Source organism: Punica granatum, chromosome 5, assembly GCF_007655135.1.
Source record: "Punica granatum isolate Tunisia-2019 chromosome 5, ASM765513v2, whole genome shotgun sequence".
Classification (NCBI taxonomy): domain Eukaryota; kingdom Viridiplantae; phylum Streptophyta; class Magnoliopsida; order Myrtales; family Lythraceae; genus Punica; species Punica granatum.
The window spans coordinates 4,672,845-4,692,844 of NC_045131.1; the positions used below are offsets into that span (position 1 = coordinate 4,672,845).

A 20,000-nucleotide genomic window follows, 5' to 3' on the forward strand; every position below is an offset into this window, starting at 1 on the left:
TCCAATTTTCTGAATTGCAATTATTTCAGACCCACAAAAGAAACTGATCACCAGTTCTTAAAATAATATATATATATATATAGATACATACATATATATATATATGTGTATGTATATATCGGTGTTAAATCCATTGATGACTAGTTGGACCCCAACCACTTGGCAAAACATAAAACATGCCTATCTTTTTTCTTTTCTTTTTTTCTTTTTTCCCCTAGCTAGCTCGATCGCCACATAACTTAACATGATATACAATAGAGTTCTTTTTTTTTTTTCAAGTAAATTAAATTTTATACATACATAGGGGATTTAACTAAAGGTTGTATTAATAATCTCTATGCTCCATATCTACATATATATTGATAAGGCAGCTGAACAAACGACAAAGTCTATGTGTATATACATGGGTGTTGTATGTATATTTGGATCCACCACGTACAAAATTGTTCAAAATCACAATGATTTTGAAAAAGAAAGTAAAGCTACTGGATATAACGGGCATAACTTTACAGGCAAATTCAAAAAATTGCTACTTCTTAGCTGGCCAGACAAGAGATGTCATGTCTTCACGTCTTCCTATTGATCAGAACAAAGTCTAATGTTGCAAACAATATTAGATAACTTATGAAGATGGAATTCAATCTTTCTGTGTGTGATATATATATCGGAAAGTACAAGAACCTTTCATAGGAAATGCACGAGATACATTCTAATACTATCTTCATTAGGAAATTTCACTTCTCATGAAATGATAGTTAAATATTTAGTTGTCCACTAAAAAAAAATTAGATAATTAGTTGTGAGAAAGAAGGTGTCGTGCAATGATATATGCTTTCGTCAGACTATAAATAAGAGATTACATATTCAATTCTCGTAATGGAACTGTCTATACCTTTAATTAGCTATTATTAATTATATTTTCTTATACGTATTAGGTTCGTGGGTTTCTCTTATAATCGGGAAAAATGATTAGTTATAATTTATAATCAAGGAGAAACAGATGATTATAAATAACAATTGTGATCACTATATACGTGATTAACACTCAAATCTCTTCTTTGTTGGAATGCTCTTGATTGTTTTATAAGCTATTTTATGGTCATTTAAGAGCTCCGGGTGTTGCCCGAACAAAAGTCAACGAATAAGACTACATGCAAGCCCACTAAAATAAAGTAAAGCTTCTTTTATGATATTTTGTACTAAAAAATTATGCCATTTTCCTTATCCCAAATAATGTTAACGGATCACTGCTTTCGCGTCTGTAGAAAGGTATTATTATTCTTGCACGATGATTCGCTGCCCTAATGTGATGATATGCAACTTCATAGTGTAATATAATATCTTTTCCTTTAAGTTTTTTAGCCAACAGACGCACTTAATCTATACAGTATGATCATGAAAAATTATGTATAAAGTTGATGTCGATATTGATGTATATATATGTATGTACGCGATACTAATTATACATAAGGGACATCTAGAGTATATATTTCAATATATTAAACTAACCCAAATATCGATCGTAGTATATATATCTATATAAAGTTTGGAAAAGGATGAGTAGGATATAAAGTTTGTAAAAGGATATGTTGGAAAGATCAGGTCCTCAAAAATTATGTCTTCCAATCAACTGCTACCTATGGTCCCAAAACATATATAATTGATAAGAATGGACGATTACCACAAGGCACAACTCATATGGAACCATATGCCATGTTGCTTTCAATCTCAACATCAATTTTTCTCTGACCGTTGTCGGGATGTGGTTTCACTGACTATAATATATATATATATATATATATATATATATGGGTGTGTATGTATGTATCTTGGAGGATATGGAATTGAGAGGCTAATAAGACGAGGAACTGCCGGCCCGCAGTCGGGCTTTATTGAGCAGTCTTGTATCATTGACGTTAACTAACAACTTCGAAGAAGCTTAATTAATTAAATCGAGTAAGGCAAGCAACAGGAGTGCAGAGAAAAGTTGTAAGCTTTCTTTCATTAAATACGGCTGCTGCATGTGCCATGCAAAAATCAATTTCGAGCATCTGTCGCTAGCTATAGATTATCACAAGTATGTATATAATTATCGGGGATCATGTACGTAACTAGTTACTATTTATTATTATTGTTATTACAATACACATATATATATATATATATACGGAGAAAAATATATTTGATATATTAACAGCAAATCAGAATTTCACATCTAACCTAACACCATATATATGTTTGGAATTTGAAAAATTCTTTTATTTTTTAGGTAAATGGGAAACTTCTTATCAACATAGCCATTATAATTAATTAACTTTTGGTTCATTTTTCTTCTTTGTTGAAATTATTCTCGTACAACCAATAAATGTAGTGGTCCGGTGATTAACAAGCTTACTCCCATGTAATTTTGTAATCCAATATCCCAAGTTCAAATCCCTTCAAGTGCATTTGTTAAAAACAATTACTAGTTGTTTTAGCTTGGATTTGGAGGAAATCGACTTCTGTAAATCATATATACTAGGCCTTTGATGGTGGTACGTTGACAGAACCAGTGTTTTTGCTGGTTGTTCAATTTGCCTGATATGTTCGTGGTTGAACACGAGAGTCCAGACATTGCGTAGTGATACATCCAGCAAAGAAATTGTTCTTATATAACTAGCATTGTTTGGTTCAAATAGTTCAATATCTATTTTTCTTAAGTAAGATCTCGAGTTCGAGTCTTGTGAACGAAGAAAATCGACAGTTCAACTCAAATTTAATTAAATTATCGAAATTTTGAATACTAGATATGGTGCCCACCGAGAGAATTATTTTCATATGTATATAGTCTTTGTATCTAGAGATTTATATAGCGTTTAAGGGCGGATATGATACGAGAAATCCACCAGAAATCCCATCTCAATGCATTGCCAAACTTGGCCTAAAAGTATTATGAGGGATAAACTGTAATTATGATGATTAAGTATATTTTTTTTTAGGTTATCTAGGGGACATATGCGCTTTAATCATTAAGCATATCTTGATTTTTCGATATTTTAATGTTGCCATCCTTTCCCAGCTGTCATGGCGATCTCTCAAGCTCTCGCTGCGCAGGGAGATTTAATTGTAATTTTTAATTATAATTGAGTATTGTGGCATAACGACAAATGTTCAACCCTCGGTTGGAATTTTTGGCAGGACGTGGCTTTTGTCCTTAATCAAAGATTAAGTATTTAACTAATGGCTGCTCCCGCTCCAATTGAATTTTGGCTCGTCTGTGATGATCACGTAACATAGAAATCACATTTGGAAAGGGTGGAAAATTAGATAGAGTAGCGGATGCTGTAGAGAAACTAATGGCAAAAGAGGGGAAGTCGACCACATTAAAATTACCTTCTGAAGAGGTCTATTTAATTTCAAAGGATGCTAATTAAAAAATGGATCTTCATCACCTGATTTATGCTCGAGTTCTAAGAACCCTCCATCCAATGTGTTTTAAACTGGTACTTATGTCCACAGCAGCTGCACCTCGAGGGTTGCTAGCCTACGTTTAGCCATGATCGGGTTGAGGTCAGCCTAGGTCGACTTGAAGCTTGGCTGCTTTTTAGGATCAATTCTGGTTAATGTAGCAAGATCAACCTCAACCGGATGGTTTTTGGCCGGCTGAACTAGCTTTAGCTTTCGCTGATCGTCAACTCTGAGCCATTGAGAAGGGCAACAGGCTTTTAGGTGGCATTTGGTATCCGAATTAAGATGACACGTGAAGGTAGCTGGGATAATTCAAAACCTCTCCAAGTATATGTTCGATTTTTTTTTCCCTCTCTCTCTATCTATATCTAATGAATCATCCACATGATAAAATCAGCCGTGAGAAATAGGACAAGGTACAAGTACACCACAAAAGACAAAGGCCTATGATTTTATTTGACATTCTTCGGCACATTCTCATGTTTAATATATTATTTAAACACGTTCAATTTAGCTTATCTATCCTCATGAGGACAAAGCACATATCAAGATATTAATAAAGACAAATCGCATTAATAAAAAATTAAAGGAGAATCTACAGCTAATCAATTCTTGCTCTTGCTTTTGGACCATACTGAAGCAGAGCATATATATAATAAACAAGGGAAAAAGCAATTAAAATGTTAAAAATTGAGCACCTTAATGCACCATAAGAAAAGTCATGACATGCATCTATGTCGAATGGAGATACAGACCTGTCAATATACAATAATTAACTAGCGGAGATAGCCTGTGCACTACAACGGAGGTTAATTTTTTACAAAAATTAGATCTTGAATCGCAACTAAACTATGACTTGTTCGGAATTATCATAATAATTTTATCATTTTATAATGTTAATGCTTGCAGTGAGACATCCACAAAGATTTTCCATTTTACCATTTTTCTATACTTGAATTATATCATGCAATTATAAATGATGACGAATTAACAAAATTATAATTTAAAAGATTTATTTTTTATGTAAAATATATAAAAACTCAGAATTGAGTATAGTCATAAGAATCAATAATTATATTATATTATATTATTATATAAAGATAATGATTTTTGGTCCCAATTGGACTTTTGGTGGCGAGCGGGGTCATTTTTTTCCACTCAAACCACTTTCCTTATTTTTCTTAAAATTATATTTGATTATAAAATATTTATTCCAATATGCCACCAATTTAAGTAGTTTCTTTCTATTTTTTACGATAAAAATGTCATAATCTTATTTTCAAATAAATGCAAGGTTATGCCGACCATTTGTCTGAGACCAATCCTAGCTTAAAGTTTTGACTTGGCTATAACCATTTGATGAATTTCAAGCTTTTATGATGTAAGTAAAGCTCGTGCATTTAAAATTGTTAGGAGCGTTTATTTATTGGATTTTAATATTTTTTAATAATTTCTTGATTTACGGCATAGAACCAATTGTGAGTAGCTAATATTTATATATGTATATATATTCATATATATATTTGTGACATTAGGAATGTCCTAATTTTTTTTTTTATGAAACGCATGGTTATGCCAACTAGAACTAATTCTCGTTTCGAGTTTGACTTTGTCATGACCACTTAATGATTTTCAAATTCCTTCACTAAAATAAAATTTCGTCCACTTAAAATTAACATAGATTAATATTTTTAATAAATTCCTTATTAGCATACAAAATGACTATTTTAATTAGTTAACGATTTAAGTAGCCTCTTTTATTTGTGACGTTAGAAATGTTCTAACCTTTTTTTTTAATGAAACGCAAGATTACGTTAGTTTATTGACTAAGACTAATTTTTGCTTGAATATTGGCTTGACCATGACCACGAAATGCTCTAAATGAATTTCGAATCAATGTAATCAACTGCAAGTAAAACTGGACTATTCAAAATTAACAGTGTTACTTAAAGTCTATTATATTTTTAACATGGTTTTTCAAATTAGAAACGTTAACATAGTTTCGGGACCCACAAGGAAGCGCGGGTAACATTGCCCATTGTTATATAAAAATGAAACTTAAAAATAACATAAAAATAAATATAGGTAAGTATGACAATATTATAAATATATTACATATATAATGATTTGAAAAGTATTGCGTTTTGAGTTCCTTGACAAGTTGTTTAAGGAATAGATTAGGCCCAATGTCTTTTTTACATGGGCCTGGGCCACCGTAGTTAGAATGGGAAATCTTATTAAGCCAATATATGAGGATATCAATCGGTCCATTGGACCGATTAAAATTTGGTTTTCTCGTTCACAGGGAAAAAAATAAGGGTAATAAAAGAGGTCCGTGACTTAGTAAAAGGATAATCAAAGAAAATAAATGGTCATAGAAATTCCCACCGGCAAGAATCACCCTCAAAATGGACACCCGAATTTCATTATCCTCCATGATTGTTATGTTGGTGGTGGATTTGCATTGCCCTCAATTGGCAGGTTCTGTAAGAAACATCCTTTTGCCCTCATTTTCATCGACAGATGATTACAGTATCCAGAGAAGTTACATAACACAGAGACAAAGCAGGAAAAGGAGAGAAAAACACGAGGCCGTTGAGAACGGAACAGACATGAGACAGCGATTCCAGAGTTTCCTTTCGAATTTCATACAGTCGAATTCAGTTTGGTATCATCTGAATACTACACACTAGATAAAACACAAAAATCCTTTCTGCAGCGAGACTTCTCTCTAAGCGGATCCAAACTCCGAGAACCACTTCTCGTGCTTTTCGATGTCTGCCACAGAAACACTTCTCTGCACCTTCACTAGGGCTTCCTCAAAGTCGCACATAGCGACGGGGTCCTTGGAGATCTCATCCTTGGACATGTTCTTGATCTCGTCCCTAGTCTTCCCAGCTATTTTACGTCTCATACCATTCATGGAGGCGTCCCTGCAGACGTTTGTGAGATCGTCTCCACTATATCCCTCTGTCCTTCGTGCCACTTCATCGATATTTACATCAGCCGCCACCTGAGATCATCACATCCAATTAGTTTAAAATGTTGCCAGATTGATGAGTTCACATAAATCCTCTTTTTTTCTGTTCTTGGTTAGAAGTTGAACTAAATCATTGTACCGGAACTAAATAATCTATGAGCAGGAATGAGAGGCAAGACAGCATATAGCCATCGGAAGTTATACTATGAGATTCTTTGTTTCTACTGCCACTTCTATGCTAAGACTAAAATATGGATCAATAACTGAAGCCAACTTTGTGAAAGATATACTTGACACAACCATATGTCTACAGCTTACACATTTTAATGTATACCTCGACTGTCTTCAAATTGATCCGGATAAGCTCTTTGCGGCTCTCAAAATTTGGAAGCGGAATGTATATTCTCTTTTCCAACCGCCTCCTGCATTGTATTAGCAATAGCATCAAATTTACAGTTGAATCAAACTATATAACTGACATAACTCGATCAGAAAATTATAAGGATCAGATAATTCATTCAGAATCAAAACAAGCAACAAAAGTAAAACTTGGAGAAACCTGAGTGCCTCGTCTATGTCCCATGGGAAGTTGGTGGCGGCCAATACCATCACTATTTTACGTGTCCCATCCTCATTTGTAGAGCTATTGTTGACACCATCTATTTGAACAAGAAGTTCTGATTTCACTCTTCGGGAAGATTCATGCTCACCTGAAGCCCTGAATAGCAGGCACTAAAAATACTCAGAATCTTCAAATCCATATATATCACATTAAAAAGCTCAATAAGTTAATTGACAACAGGCAACAAAAAAGAGGAAACCTACCCACGAGCATTGCAGAGAGAATCAATCTCGTCAATGAAAATTGTACTGGGAGCATAAGCTCTGGCAAGGTCAAACAGGCAACGGACCATGCGTTCACTCTCTCCACGCCATTTAGAAGCTAGAGTTGCAGATGAAACGTTGAAGAAAGTAGTACCACATTCAGTGGCAACAGCTTTTGCAAGAAGAGTCTTCCCAGTCCCCGGAGGGCCAAACATAAGAACCCCCTTCCAGGGTCTCCTGATGCCCTGCCAGAAGAAAGAGCAGTATCAACAGAGACCCCAAAACCAGTCAAGATATCTCGAGTCTCAATATTATCCACAATGCAATAATAATTCTGTCTGTCAACATCTTTTTTCAGGCGCTCCTAGCTCAATTACTATTTAAGAGATCTGCAAAACAATGAATGTACTTAAGGGTACTCTCAAAAGCATTTCAACAATTGGCCCAAGTAACATCATGAAAGGATCACTAACTGACCAAAATTTCATTTCTTCCTAAATGAATTCCATTCATACTTCTATAGTTGAAATATTCGTGAAGTTATGTCTAGGCGTCCTAGTAAAGTTTATTAATACCTGAAAATATTCAGGCATCCACAATGGAAGGACAACGGCTTCCTCCAGAAGTCTTTTCGCTTCACTCAGCCCAGCAACATCATCCCATCTTACTCCAGGAGTAGTTTCCAGGACATCTCTCTCAAGCATTGCTGCCAAGTCAGTATCAGGTCCCTCGTATTGTCCCCTCTTCGACTTTCCATCTTCAGAATCACCATTCTAAAAGTTGCAGATTTAAGTTACATTAATTACATTATCAATAACATCTACACTATAGAAAAACTATTGATATAACTTATCAAAGAGAAAGCTAAAATGTTATCATTCAGAAAGATAGGAGTTCAGATATTTGGTGAGCTAAAACAAAAGAATAACAATATAAATAAACAAAAAGTATGTTAGAAACTTTTCCCTCTAACATATTTTATCCATTATTACTCGCACCTTTGGTAGTTTTGCGATACCACCAAGCTAATTATATGACCAAGAATGACTTTTAAAATAATACGTGTGGAAACACTATATGTTGAATATTAGAGGGTAGAGATTCAGATAATTGCACAAGTGCAATAATAAATTATTTTTTAAAAAAAGTAACAAAAACCACATTTATAACAAAGAATCATCTGTCAATTCCAGATCAAGGAGAAAAGATCAACAGATCATGTGAACATAGTTCACCACAAATGCTTACTGCGGAGTCTGACTTGCTGGATTTACTGGAACCAGTGCCCTTCTTGCCAGTGGTAGATGCACGAACCCCTGTACTGCTTTTGCTAGATGCACCAGCCTTTCCACCACGTGTAGTGGTGCTTGTTCTGGTAGAACCACGAGCCCATGCCCCATCTTGTGGAGACTTCCTCATACCGACTTGGCCAGCCCTAGCAGGTCGTCTACTGGCAGTATCCCTGCTCGGTGGCCTCCAAACATCGGGATCATCCATCGGAGCACCAGAGGAAGTGGGGTATTCATCCAGGGGTTGGAAAACAAATGAGGATTTGGCATTAATGGGAGGTGAAGATGGGCGTCTTCCACCAGGAATTTCCTTAAATGCCCTCCGCTCCGCATCGAGTTGTTTCACCACCTCTGTTTCTTCTGACAAGGCTTTCTTCACGCTCATCCACTTTGTGCGAACTAAAGGATCCTCAATTGTATTTAAGTGCCTGGTTAAAACAAACCATCAGAAGTTGAAAGAAACATGCCCTTAAATAGCTGCATTTTCTTCATTTGATAATTTAATTCAGAATGAAATTACTCCAAGGATCATGCTGTTCCTTGGATAACATCGCTGGCAATCTATTAGATTAGAAAGGATGTGAAGAGTTCAATCAAATTAAGAATTAAGGGTCCGATTCTTGAAAAGCAGCAACTTTCCGCATTTCCACCGTTTCACGCTGCAAATGAAAGTTAGCCAGTAAGTATAATATTTAGTATACATTTGGTAACAGATACAATCAGAAAACACCAATTTTTACCCAATATAATATTTGTATGTTATCCACATATAGAATCTTCAGTCAATCTCTAACTTTGCCGTCTAAGCATAGAAGCTCTACAGAAGAACGCGATGAGCTGAAACAGAACTTCAGCCTGACTAATCAGCTACCCAATTTCACAATGCCTAATCGACATAACAGAATGTAATTCCACAAATCGACCTATAACACACGCCCAAAATCAAGTCTTCAATCAGTTAATCAAAGAAATCCCAATTCGCAAGCAATGTGGGAGACATTGCTTCACAAATTCACACCGAAATAGAGAGAGAGTGTGAGGGGTAGAGTACTTGTTGATCTGAGCTACAGCGCCATCGAAGAAGATAATGGAAGTGTCATAGAGGCCTTCGAGAGCGTACTCCCTCGCCAATTTCAGGTGATCCTGCAATCCACCAAGCGTACTTCCCACCATTTCCACAGCAATCGCAACGGTTTCACAGTCTCGCCGCCTCGCAGAATCTCAGATTCACCTAATCCACAACAACTCTCCTTCCCTCCCTCTCTCTCTGCGTGCCGCTGCCGGCAGCGTCTCTCTCTATAAACCTTCTCTTCACCTGTCTCACTGGAGCCTCTCTCTCTCTCTCTCTCTCTCTCTACCTGTGGGGCGGAGCAGAGCAGGTGAGTTCGATTCCGACGTCGACGTCGACGTTTAAACGGTTGGGCACCGGGAGGACGAAGGATTTGAATTTACCTTTAAACCCTCGAGATCCAGGGGAACTTGTAGTTTCACGTTAATTTCAATTTCACCCAGGAAGTTTACTACCTTATCATTTTACCCCCATGGTTTCATTTGTCTGAATTATTCCAATTTGTAATCTAATTCAATTTGATCCCTAGAATTAACATGACATTGCAAAATACAAATTGTCTCGAAATAGGAATCAGCCAAATCCGGCAATTATTTGATATAATGCGATTAACTTTTTTTGTATCGAGTAGTTTGGCCATTTAAGAATAGGCCAACCAACTAATATTTATAGATCAATTAAATTGAAAGTGTAAAAAATTATTGCTATTAAAGAGTTAATTTCAAGACTGTTTTTATACATTTTGTTCGTCGGGATGGCACTCTCTTGTTTGCATCTCCATCCTAGTGTCCCATGATGCGATTTTCCGTAGTATTGCAACAAATGTGTCTTCAAATGGAGGTAATCTAAATTCTAATCTAATCCTCTCTCAATCGCCAAGGGGCAAAATTGGGACGGAGCACAAAAGTTAGGTATCAAAATTCAAACGCAATCTCTTACTACTATTTCGAAATTTTGCTTTGGGCTTCCTTTTGGTTTTGGGGGATGGTGGGCCTTGGCATAGTGCCCGTTGGAGGGGCTTTTATTGCATGTGTTTCTTATAAAGAGAAGTTGTCGGCCGTTGGGCCTGTGGGGCCCGTACCTCTCATGCCTGGCTTTCGAACAAATCAACGGCCATGATCTGCGATGTTGGACTTCTGGGGACCACCATCTTTCAAGATCTTTTAGCTTGGACAAATAAGACTCTAACGCCCTTTGTAATAATAACAGCAATTTAGTAAATAAAGGTTAAAATGCATAAGGCCCGAGAATATGTGGGATCGGGTTGAGGCAGCTGTCGATATTGACGATGGAATGATTAATGATGTCTATTGCGCACTTGATTTTTGGGCCGTTTCTGGACCACGAGCTTTAATTTGGAAATCATTCCCTTGGCACTATATGATTCTCTTTCTCCTTGGACCCGACAAGCACGTAATTCGCGATGCGACCAACACCCAAAACAGCAAGGATTGAGGTTCAAATTTTGGCACATGACCCGTCGGGATTTCCATCCATTCATTAACTGTCTTATGGAGGTCATCAGATCCACATGCGCTCGAAGGAATGCGGTCTCCCTAGCGTCGCATTTATTTGAGATTCGCTTCAAATAAGGTTTCTAAGTTGAATATGTGAGCTAAAAGGACTTGTACCAGTGAAGTATAATTCAATTGGATAGCTATGATGAGCTCGCCGTATGGAACGAATGGCTAACTCAATCAATAATTTTTTTTGTAAAATATCTTTATATTTTTATTTTTATTTTATGAGAAGTTCGTGAATTTAATAAAGAAAAAAAATGAGATTCTTTTCGTCATTTTCCTTATAGGTTTTAAGGCTTTTGTATAGCCCAACAATAGAAGGTGGTCTTAAGTGTCAAAGAACGGCTATTTGTTTTGACATTGAGATAATTAATATTTAGATTACTGTAATTTCATTTCAATACTTATCCATCAAGAAGCACTTCTCATCGACCCAAGGCGCGTGTACCATATAATCTCTATATGCATATAAATGTTCGTATGTATCATATTTGCATGGCTACGTATCAAAAGCATTTTATTTTCTACTAGAAAGAAAGAATGTGCGATGTGGCTTACCTACCATAATATAATCTACTTAATCCTATTATGCCATTAATAACAATCATAAAAATGAAACGGCATGAAATCACCTCTAATCATATATGTAGGAGACTTATATATGTCTGACAGCTATGACACGAATTAATTGCAAAGATGAGCTCCATCATATATGAGCTACTCAAACGTTCGAGAGACGTAAACTGACCAGCTCGATCGAATTAGTCGGGACCTACTAGACTTCCAGATACCACAATTCATGTCATTGATTATTCAAGCTATAACTACAACATAAATGATCTATAGAAACAAAAATTAGAGACATTTTACACTCTATTTGGTTTGTGAGTTATGTTTTTAAAGTTTTAACTATAACTTTAACTCCACTCACTACATAATAAAAATTAACAACACAATTATTACTTTTTCCCTTTTCTTCAATTTTTTTAACCATTTAATTCAATTTTTAATAATAAATTCTGTCAATTATTCATTACTTTTTTCACAATTCAACAACACAAATCATTACTCTCTCAATTATTTATTACTTTTTCACACTTTTTCTCATAATTTAACAACAAAATCATTACAAACCAATTGAAATCAAAACTCAACTCTACTTAACTCTAAAACTAAACACACCATAATTGTTTTGTTTCTAAATTTATACTTTTAAAAATAAATAAGATATATGACTCTGTATAAGTTATTATTTGTCTCTAAATCTTTACTTTCAGGGACAAATAAAATTGTGTCTCTATATGATATATTTTTTGTCTCTAATACAATTAATTGAAAAAATTGTTGACTTAGGTATCAGCAATGGAGACTAATTTATACACTTTTAAAGTGTATCAATGTATTGAAACTAATATAGAGTTGTTATATTGAATTTGAAACTTTTATTTTTCGAATGTAAAAATTCTGCAAGTTAAGAATAAAGAATCGTGTAATTCATTAATTTTACTTTATTCATTTCAATTTTTCACTCTTTCAATCTTTTTTTTTTCTGAAAACCATTTCTTGTATATATACATATATATTCCTCATTCGATCTTTTCTTCAATGCAAGTATTTTCTCTTGTCAAGCTTTACATTTTCTTATCGGTTCTTTCTGCTCCTCACCATATCTCTCTTCTCATTCTCTACTTAAATTTCGCGACTACTTATCCAAGAAAAATTAGGCGACCACGAGAATTTCTAGCATTTTTGCTCGACAAATAAATTGTTTACAAAAATTATATCAGATATAATTTCAAACATAAGTCTATCAAAAAAATTTCTTTAAAAATATAAACTCTCACAAAATATTTTATTGGAATAAATATTATTATTTGGTAGTTACTTAAATAAAACTTATAAATACAAAATATCAATGATTTATTTAGAGAATAAATATTATCATTAAAATATAATAAATAATAAAAGTTGTAAATTTAGACAAGTGAGGAACATTGGTGCATTGGATAAGGCAATATTATACTAAAATGGAGGTCAAGAGTTCGATTCAAATTGAGTTGTTTTGATTGAATTAGGGATTCGCCATTTGGTTCCATAAAAAATATTTACTTTTTTTGTATAATTTTTTATGCAGGAATAAAAAGCATATTGAGGCAACTATATTTGCTTCTAAAAAGTATATAGAGATAATTTTATAAGATACTTTTACTTATTTTTAAAGGCAAATCATTTATTTATAATCGAACTAGTTAGAAACAAATAAAAATTTATTTCAAATTTGTCTCTAAAGGTCTATAGAAACAGCTGCAACAATGTCAATTAATTTATTTGTCTCTAAAGGTTATAGAGGCAAGTAAATGACCTAAAGAGACATATAATGCCGTTTCAGTAGCTCATTTGTATTGTAGTGTATCTGATCCTTTTTTCCTGCACACAACTAATGGCCTCAATCCTTCACTCTTCGAACATATTGCCAAGTGAATGCCATGAAAAAAAAACACAACCAAAATTTTCTTGAAAACGCTGAGATGAGAAGATAGGCTAGTATATATAATTGGGAAGGTCTATGATGCAATCGATTGTACCATACAATCAGAGTAAACTACTAAAATTTTTATTCACTCAGAAAAAACTATAAAACGTTTTAGTAAATTACTAATAGAGAAAGTAAGTTACACAAATTTCAAATCAAATGACACATTTTCGAAGTAAAATATTCAAAATTTGAAATAAAGTACACAAATTTGAAACAATGTCGTGTAATTATTTAGTAAAATATTTGGCAAATTACAAAAAAAAACTCAAATTTTATAAAAAGTCTCAGTTTTGTCTTAAATTTTTTTTGTAACAAAAAAACCCATAAATTTTCTAAAATGTCTCAAAAATTACCTCCGTTATAACTTCCGTCAATTTTTGCTGCTGATGGTAGGTCCCTTTAACAGTCCAGGTAGATCACACGTAGGCAAAAATTGACGGAAGTTATAATGGAGGTCATTTTTTAGACATTTTAGAAAACTTATGATTTTTTCTATTACAAAACAAAATATATGACAAAACTGAGATATTTTATAAAATTTGGGTTTTTTTTTTTGTAATTTACCCTAAAATATTTAATTTTCACTTACATTTTTAATAATTTTACTTGATGGTATGGTGCAATCAATTTTATTGATTCATCATAGAATGTTTCATGTATAATAAGGTAATTAAATAGATGGCCAAGCTGCAACATGTCTATATATATATATATATATATGCTTGCATTGCAGAGCATAATTAATATTCAGACAAAGGGACAAGGACGGATCATCATCTGATCCCTCTTGCCCTCTGTCTCTTATTTGTGGTAGAACTTTCACCTAAGTTAAAAAATTCATTGAACACAAGCTTGAGAAAAGGTACAAAGAAGCCTAAACATGTATATGTGCTCATGATCTGGTAGTAATCAAAAGCCTGCAGCCTCTCTCTCTCTTTCTCTGTACATCAAAATATAATTCTGCTTAATAAAGTATATGCCGAAGCCTGCAATTTTCTCTGATCAGGAACTCGAACTCGTGCATGTAGAAGCCGAAGCCCTCGGAGCTGCTCATCACAAAGAAACCCAAACAAAGAAATTTAATTCATATTAGATTCTCGGAGTACAGTATTTATAATATCGATTAGTTAATGTGCCGAGTTCTTTTCTTCATGAAGAAATGAGAAATGTTGAATTAGCCAGCTAATTACCTAGTCCGACTGCCTCCGAGCCTTTCATCAGGCGAAGTCGCTTGCAGGATTCGACAAACATCCTGAAAGAATATACCGAACAAATGGTTAATTAGAACTTTTCACGTTGAAAATTATCGTCGGACAGCTTTTTACCAGTATAGTTATATGCTTTTATCTCGACTTTGTGAGAGCTGAGCAGATCTACTACTATATATCTATGTACGTGCTGTCCTTTTCACAGATCAGATAAATAATTAATTTGAACTGCTTAAAGGCCTCAATTATCAACCAATTAAAAGAAAATTAATGTTTTCAACAGATAGTTCTGTCGATTTGTATTATTGTTTAAAAATAACAAGTTCAACAAAATTAACATTAATTTTAGAGTATATAGGATAAGTTAACTTACTTCCATGGCACATCACCAACAAGCATCCAGTCTCCATCCTTGTCCTCGTAGGTCGGCACATACTCTCCTCCATTTGCTGGATCCATGAGCTTCCTCTCTTTCAAATACTTCCCTGATAAAAGACGGCATCTCGACCATTAATTCAGAACAAAAGTTTCATGGAAGCCGAGATTTAATTGAAAAGATATTGATTATATGATTAACTATATAATACGTACGGATCGTGAAGCAAGAGAACATGCCCTCGAGTGCAGCAAGGAGTTGTTGATAGCTGCTATACATTTCCAGATCCACCTTCCTCAGGTAAGGAGCCCCGTCAACCGCAACCTTCACGAACTTGCAACTTTTAGTCATAACATTCTTCCTGAACGATCTTACCGGCGGCCATCCGACCACTTGCGTCCTAATTCAATATAGCAATTACAGTTCTATTAAACCATATCCTCGATATCAGATGCTAAATTAATCGAGAAGCATCGAATTCTGGGCACGTGCATAGTTTAATGTTACATAGAACTCCTAAAACTTATCACCATATCCCTTGTATTATTAGAGCTGCATATGGTTTTGTATAATATATGTTAAAAGAAGGCAAGAAAATCTTACTTCGTTGCCGGTGGCTTGGAGGAAATTGTGCCGGAAACTTCATCCTCCCGCCTCTCAGCCACTGCAATATCAGGATCTTTAGCAGCTTCACCACCACCAGTCAGTGATCTTCTTTTTGCTCCGATGCTGAGATCTATGGTGTCGGGAAACCCCCGCTTCGTCCCCGACTTTCCCCGGCTCTCTCCGCCAGGCAAGCCCAGGGTGAGTTCCGTCTCGTCCAGATTCATCGCGCCAGAGTACTCTACCATCTCCGGCGAATGCCCCGCTCGCCCGGGAGCCGACATATTTCTAGATACGATATCTTCTGAGGCACTGCTTCTATGGAAAAGGGATTTGATGAATGTTCAAAGGCGAAAATTCTGATCGTGGGCTATAGCTGTGTTACGTGCTCCTCTTCAGGGCTACAACAAATTATAAAGCAAGGAAGACTCCAAATGAGTTGTTGACTGACGCGGGTTTGGCCCTGTTGCGCCACTATTTATACGGTCCACGTGCATGAATTTTATTTTCCATTAAGATAATTTAACACTAAAAAAGAAACCTACTCGGCTGATTAAGCTTAGGTACGCCGAGGATCGGGGTGTAATTTAATCATGCCGATTTATTTAACTTAAAAATGTGAAATCTCTCTAATCACGAGATATGATGCAGTAAACAAACTATGCATCTACCATAAAAGGATTCGAGATTCATTGAAAGAACTTCTTGGCCAGATCGAAGACGACATTTGAACAACATGTATTAATAAAACACAAAGAATTAGAAATATTAATAAATCGATAATCTTATTTTTCCATGTGAAATAAAAATTTAGAATTACTAAGCCAAAAAGAATTATCTGAGAGCAACAATTTTTGTGGTAATCATGAAAATATTCTCTTTTTTTTTGTTGATCATACGAAATATTCCTAATAGATAAGACTAATTCCTCTATATGTAATTAATAATTTTTAAATCAAATTTGCATATGAATTTCAAGAGTTGATTAGTTATTCAATAGTAAATCAATAATTCCATCTCGCCATGTGAAATAAAAATTAACAATTACTCAGCCAGAATTACGTGGGAGCAATATTCCTCTGTAATAATGAACAATTTTTAAATCAAATTTAGGGGAAGAAGTATTTATTCAGCCAAAAAATAATTAGTTGAGGAGCAGATGAATATCTTTTGGCCGGCAAGATGATAGAGTCCATTCATCTCAGGACACGTGTTGCTAAATCAGTGGCTAGCATCAATTCGTGTAAGCGGACATTGTATGACCGCGAACGCGTGTGCGCTTGATTTTGAGTGCTCTGATGTTCGTAGGGCCCGCGGTCGGTCGGACCCTCCCTCGTCGCTTTCGGTAAGGTTCTAAAGCGTAATTATTTTCGCTTGTGTCAGCATGCGGTTTGTCCTACCGTTGTTCAATTGCGTCCGCAACATCGGACCGTTGAAATTATCTCTTTAAAGAAAAAATCACCTTTAATGACGAGCACTTGACTCGAAAGTACATCGAAATTTCAGGGTATGGACGCGATTCTACCTACGATATGGGATTTCAAACATCACTAAAAAAATACTTTGTAATGGGATCTAGTCAACGCTTGAATGTAATTAGTCTCATCTCATAGCAGAGGATACCATGTGATTTAATTGAAAAAAAAATTACCTAGTCCTTTTTGTTGAAATATAATGATTTCGATTCATGAAATCTTGTATTTGAATATGAGTGCTCAATATAGTTTTTAATTGATTGATGCATGTTTTATTAAGATAGGAAAATGTCTAATTCCATGATTCGGATGTGCTAAATGTTTGCCAACGTCTTATAATTATTAAAGAAACTGTGAACATTACTCTACTAATGAAAATTGTGATGCTTGAATTTCTAGAAATTATATAACAAAAAGAATATCTTCCGTTTAATATAATTTGCAATAATACAAGTTAATATTCAATGCAAATCAATCTTTTCGACAAGCTAATTCATAAAAAAAAAATACATCTAATATCAAAATCTAGTGATCACCAATAACAAGAAAGTATTTCCTTCTAAAAACTCGTTATATATGGATCGTGTATATGCCATATTCGGACATCTATTTGCACGCACAATTTGCCGGTGATAGCGCGCGGGTGCATAGCAACATGTGAGGATCGGGCACAGGGGATTGGGTCCCCCCAGCCCAGCCGTGACTCATGGGAACCCGGAACGTGAAGGGAGAGAAAGGCGGCTGGGACCCACATGTCTGGGGGTTCTTCCTTTGTCTGATGAAGTTCAAGTCAACCTACGGTGAGTCCATGTGCAGCGGAACGTCTCCCCTCAATCAGGCCCCACCTGCGGGTCCCACAATAGACACCCATGTGCTCGCTGTCTGCTTGTCGGCTCTGTGTCGCTTTCGTAGCTGCGGCTGTTTGGAAGACCCGGCACCGGTTTCCAGCCAACGACACGTGCCTCCTCGATCAGATATGGTCCGGACGCGGCTTCCGGTCATGCAGACCGGCGACTGGGGGTTTCCGTCCCACGTAGCCGGTCGGCGGTTCTAGTCATGTTTGGTCTTTCAGTTCGCCTGAAATGAGGATCTTAATATATATATATATATATATTTATAAAAAGAGGCTACCGACTTGTTATTGTCTCAAAAATTCTTTCTATACCTTCGAGCTCGCCCCGACTCTTTTTTTTTTTTTGGCTTATGTTGTTTTTTCCTCTGTTTGCTAATTCAGATCTATCAAATAAGGGTTGCGGTATGATACCGTACATTATGCGATCAAAAGCATTCGGAATATGACGGTATTGTTCACCAAGATCCAAGTCATAGCTACCCGAGATAACCGGTAGTTATGACAATCGAGACCTCATTATATATTTCGAATGAGATATTTGTGTTGTACGGTCCGACTGCAAATCTCATGAATCAAGAACATATGCGAGATCAGATTGCCCAAGATTTTCCTGTAGGTGAGATGCCGATGTCATAGAATGTATATCTATGTCGTGGGCATCATCCATATTGATTTCTCAAGATAGCGAAACAAGGCATGAGAGCCCATGTCTGAACGTACTCCTTAGGAGGAATTTAGCAAGAAGATTCTTCCTTCTAGATAAGAAAAGGAGAAAACGACGAAACTTCCTTTCTTTTCCACCAAACAGTCAATAAGAAGCGAAACTCTCTCTGCCCCATTCGAGGGGAAAATTAATTGAATCGCCGAGATATGACAATAGTCGATGAGAACGAACCTACCGCATTACTTTGCTAAGCAATACGTGATCCTTTCAAGGACTGTGCCGTGTTCTTTCGAAAATAGCAAATTTTACACTAATTAGACTAACTAGCCAAGGAAAATAAAGAGTAGACTACCACTGTCGACCTCCACTTATTTCATTGTCATCGTTTTTACTCTTAACATATTTTTACCACCAATTAACCCTAAATGTTGGCATTCCATTGAACATTTATATCATTCGGTTAACATTCATTACGAAAAATTCATGGACGGTATTATATACCGTGTCACTTTTCCGTCACGGAAAGGAATAAATATTAGACGGAATGTCAACGTTTGGAGCTAACTGTTGGTAAAAATATGTCAGGAACAAAAATAGTGTGCATAAATAGAGGGCGACAGTTTATTCGAAAATAAATGTATGGCTTTGAAATATGGACGCCGTACCATGCGTATATGCTAATTTTCTTTTTCCGGATTTTATTCTCATTACTCCATTGAAAGAAATTTACATCGGGACAATGCCCATACACTTGTCCAAGTAACCATCTCTTACTAGAAAACTCTACCGACAGTTCAGTAAAAGGAATTAAATATATCACTTGGCGAGCACAAAACAAAAATTACATGCTAAAGATTTATAAATAAATAAATAAGTGCTTCAAGATTGTCCGCGTAAATTTATTTAGATAATTAAATTTAGATAATTCGATACTTATTCTCCTTAAATAAAATTTACAGTTCGAGTATTATGAATAGAAAAAAATTCACGATTAGAGAGAGATTTTTCGGTGATCCTATCTCGCCACGTGACGTGAGGAAGCACCAATTAAATTGCAATGTATAGAATAATGAGTGTTAATCACTCAATTAATTGTGGTAAATATATTAATTGAAATAATTTTATTGGATCTTCCTCGCTACATCATTGTGAGAA

At 35.4% G+C, this 20,000-nt stretch overlaps 2 protein-coding genes across 3 annotated transcripts; both read right to left on the bottom strand.

The window, feature by feature from the left end:
- Positions 1 to 6,021: 6,021 nt before the first annotated feature.
- Positions 6,022 to 9,942, bottom strand: LOC116208895 (katanin p60 ATPase-containing subunit A1). Of its 2 annotated transcripts, none has more exons than XM_031542466.1 (7): positions 9,593 to 9,942; positions 8,501 to 9,200; positions 7,828 to 8,025; positions 7,253 to 7,497; positions 6,987 to 7,145; positions 6,762 to 6,849; positions 6,022 to 6,460 (listed from the first exon to the last, which is right to left on the bottom strand). In XM_031542466.1, the coding sequence occupies exons 2-7, from the start codon at positions 8,924 to 8,926 to the stop codon at positions 6,179 to 6,181; spliced, it is 1,398 nt and encodes a 465-aa protein (XP_031398326.1). In that variant the 5' UTR covers positions 8,927 to 9,200; positions 9,593 to 9,942; the 3' UTR covers positions 6,022 to 6,178. The 2 variants fall into 2 exon arrangements, with proteins under 2 accessions (XP_031398326.1, XP_031398324.1); XM_031542464.1 differs by having other exon boundaries at positions 8,501 to 8,969; positions 9,593 to 9,940.
- A 4,403-nt stretch (positions 9,943 to 14,345) lies between these two features.
- On the bottom strand, positions 14,346 to 16,311 carry LOC116209597 (auxin-responsive protein IAA17-like). Its single transcript, XM_031543286.1, has 5 exons — positions 15,854 to 16,311; positions 15,466 to 15,650; positions 15,248 to 15,359; positions 14,857 to 14,918; positions 14,346 to 14,712 (listed from the first exon to the last, which is right to left on the bottom strand). Exons 1-5 carry the CDS (start codon positions 16,135 to 16,137, stop codon positions 14,669 to 14,671), a joined length of 687 nt encoding a protein of 228 aa, XP_031399146.1. The 5' UTR covers positions 16,138 to 16,311; the 3' UTR covers positions 14,346 to 14,668.
- Between the last annotated feature and the right edge of the window lie 3,689 nt (positions 16,312 to 20,000).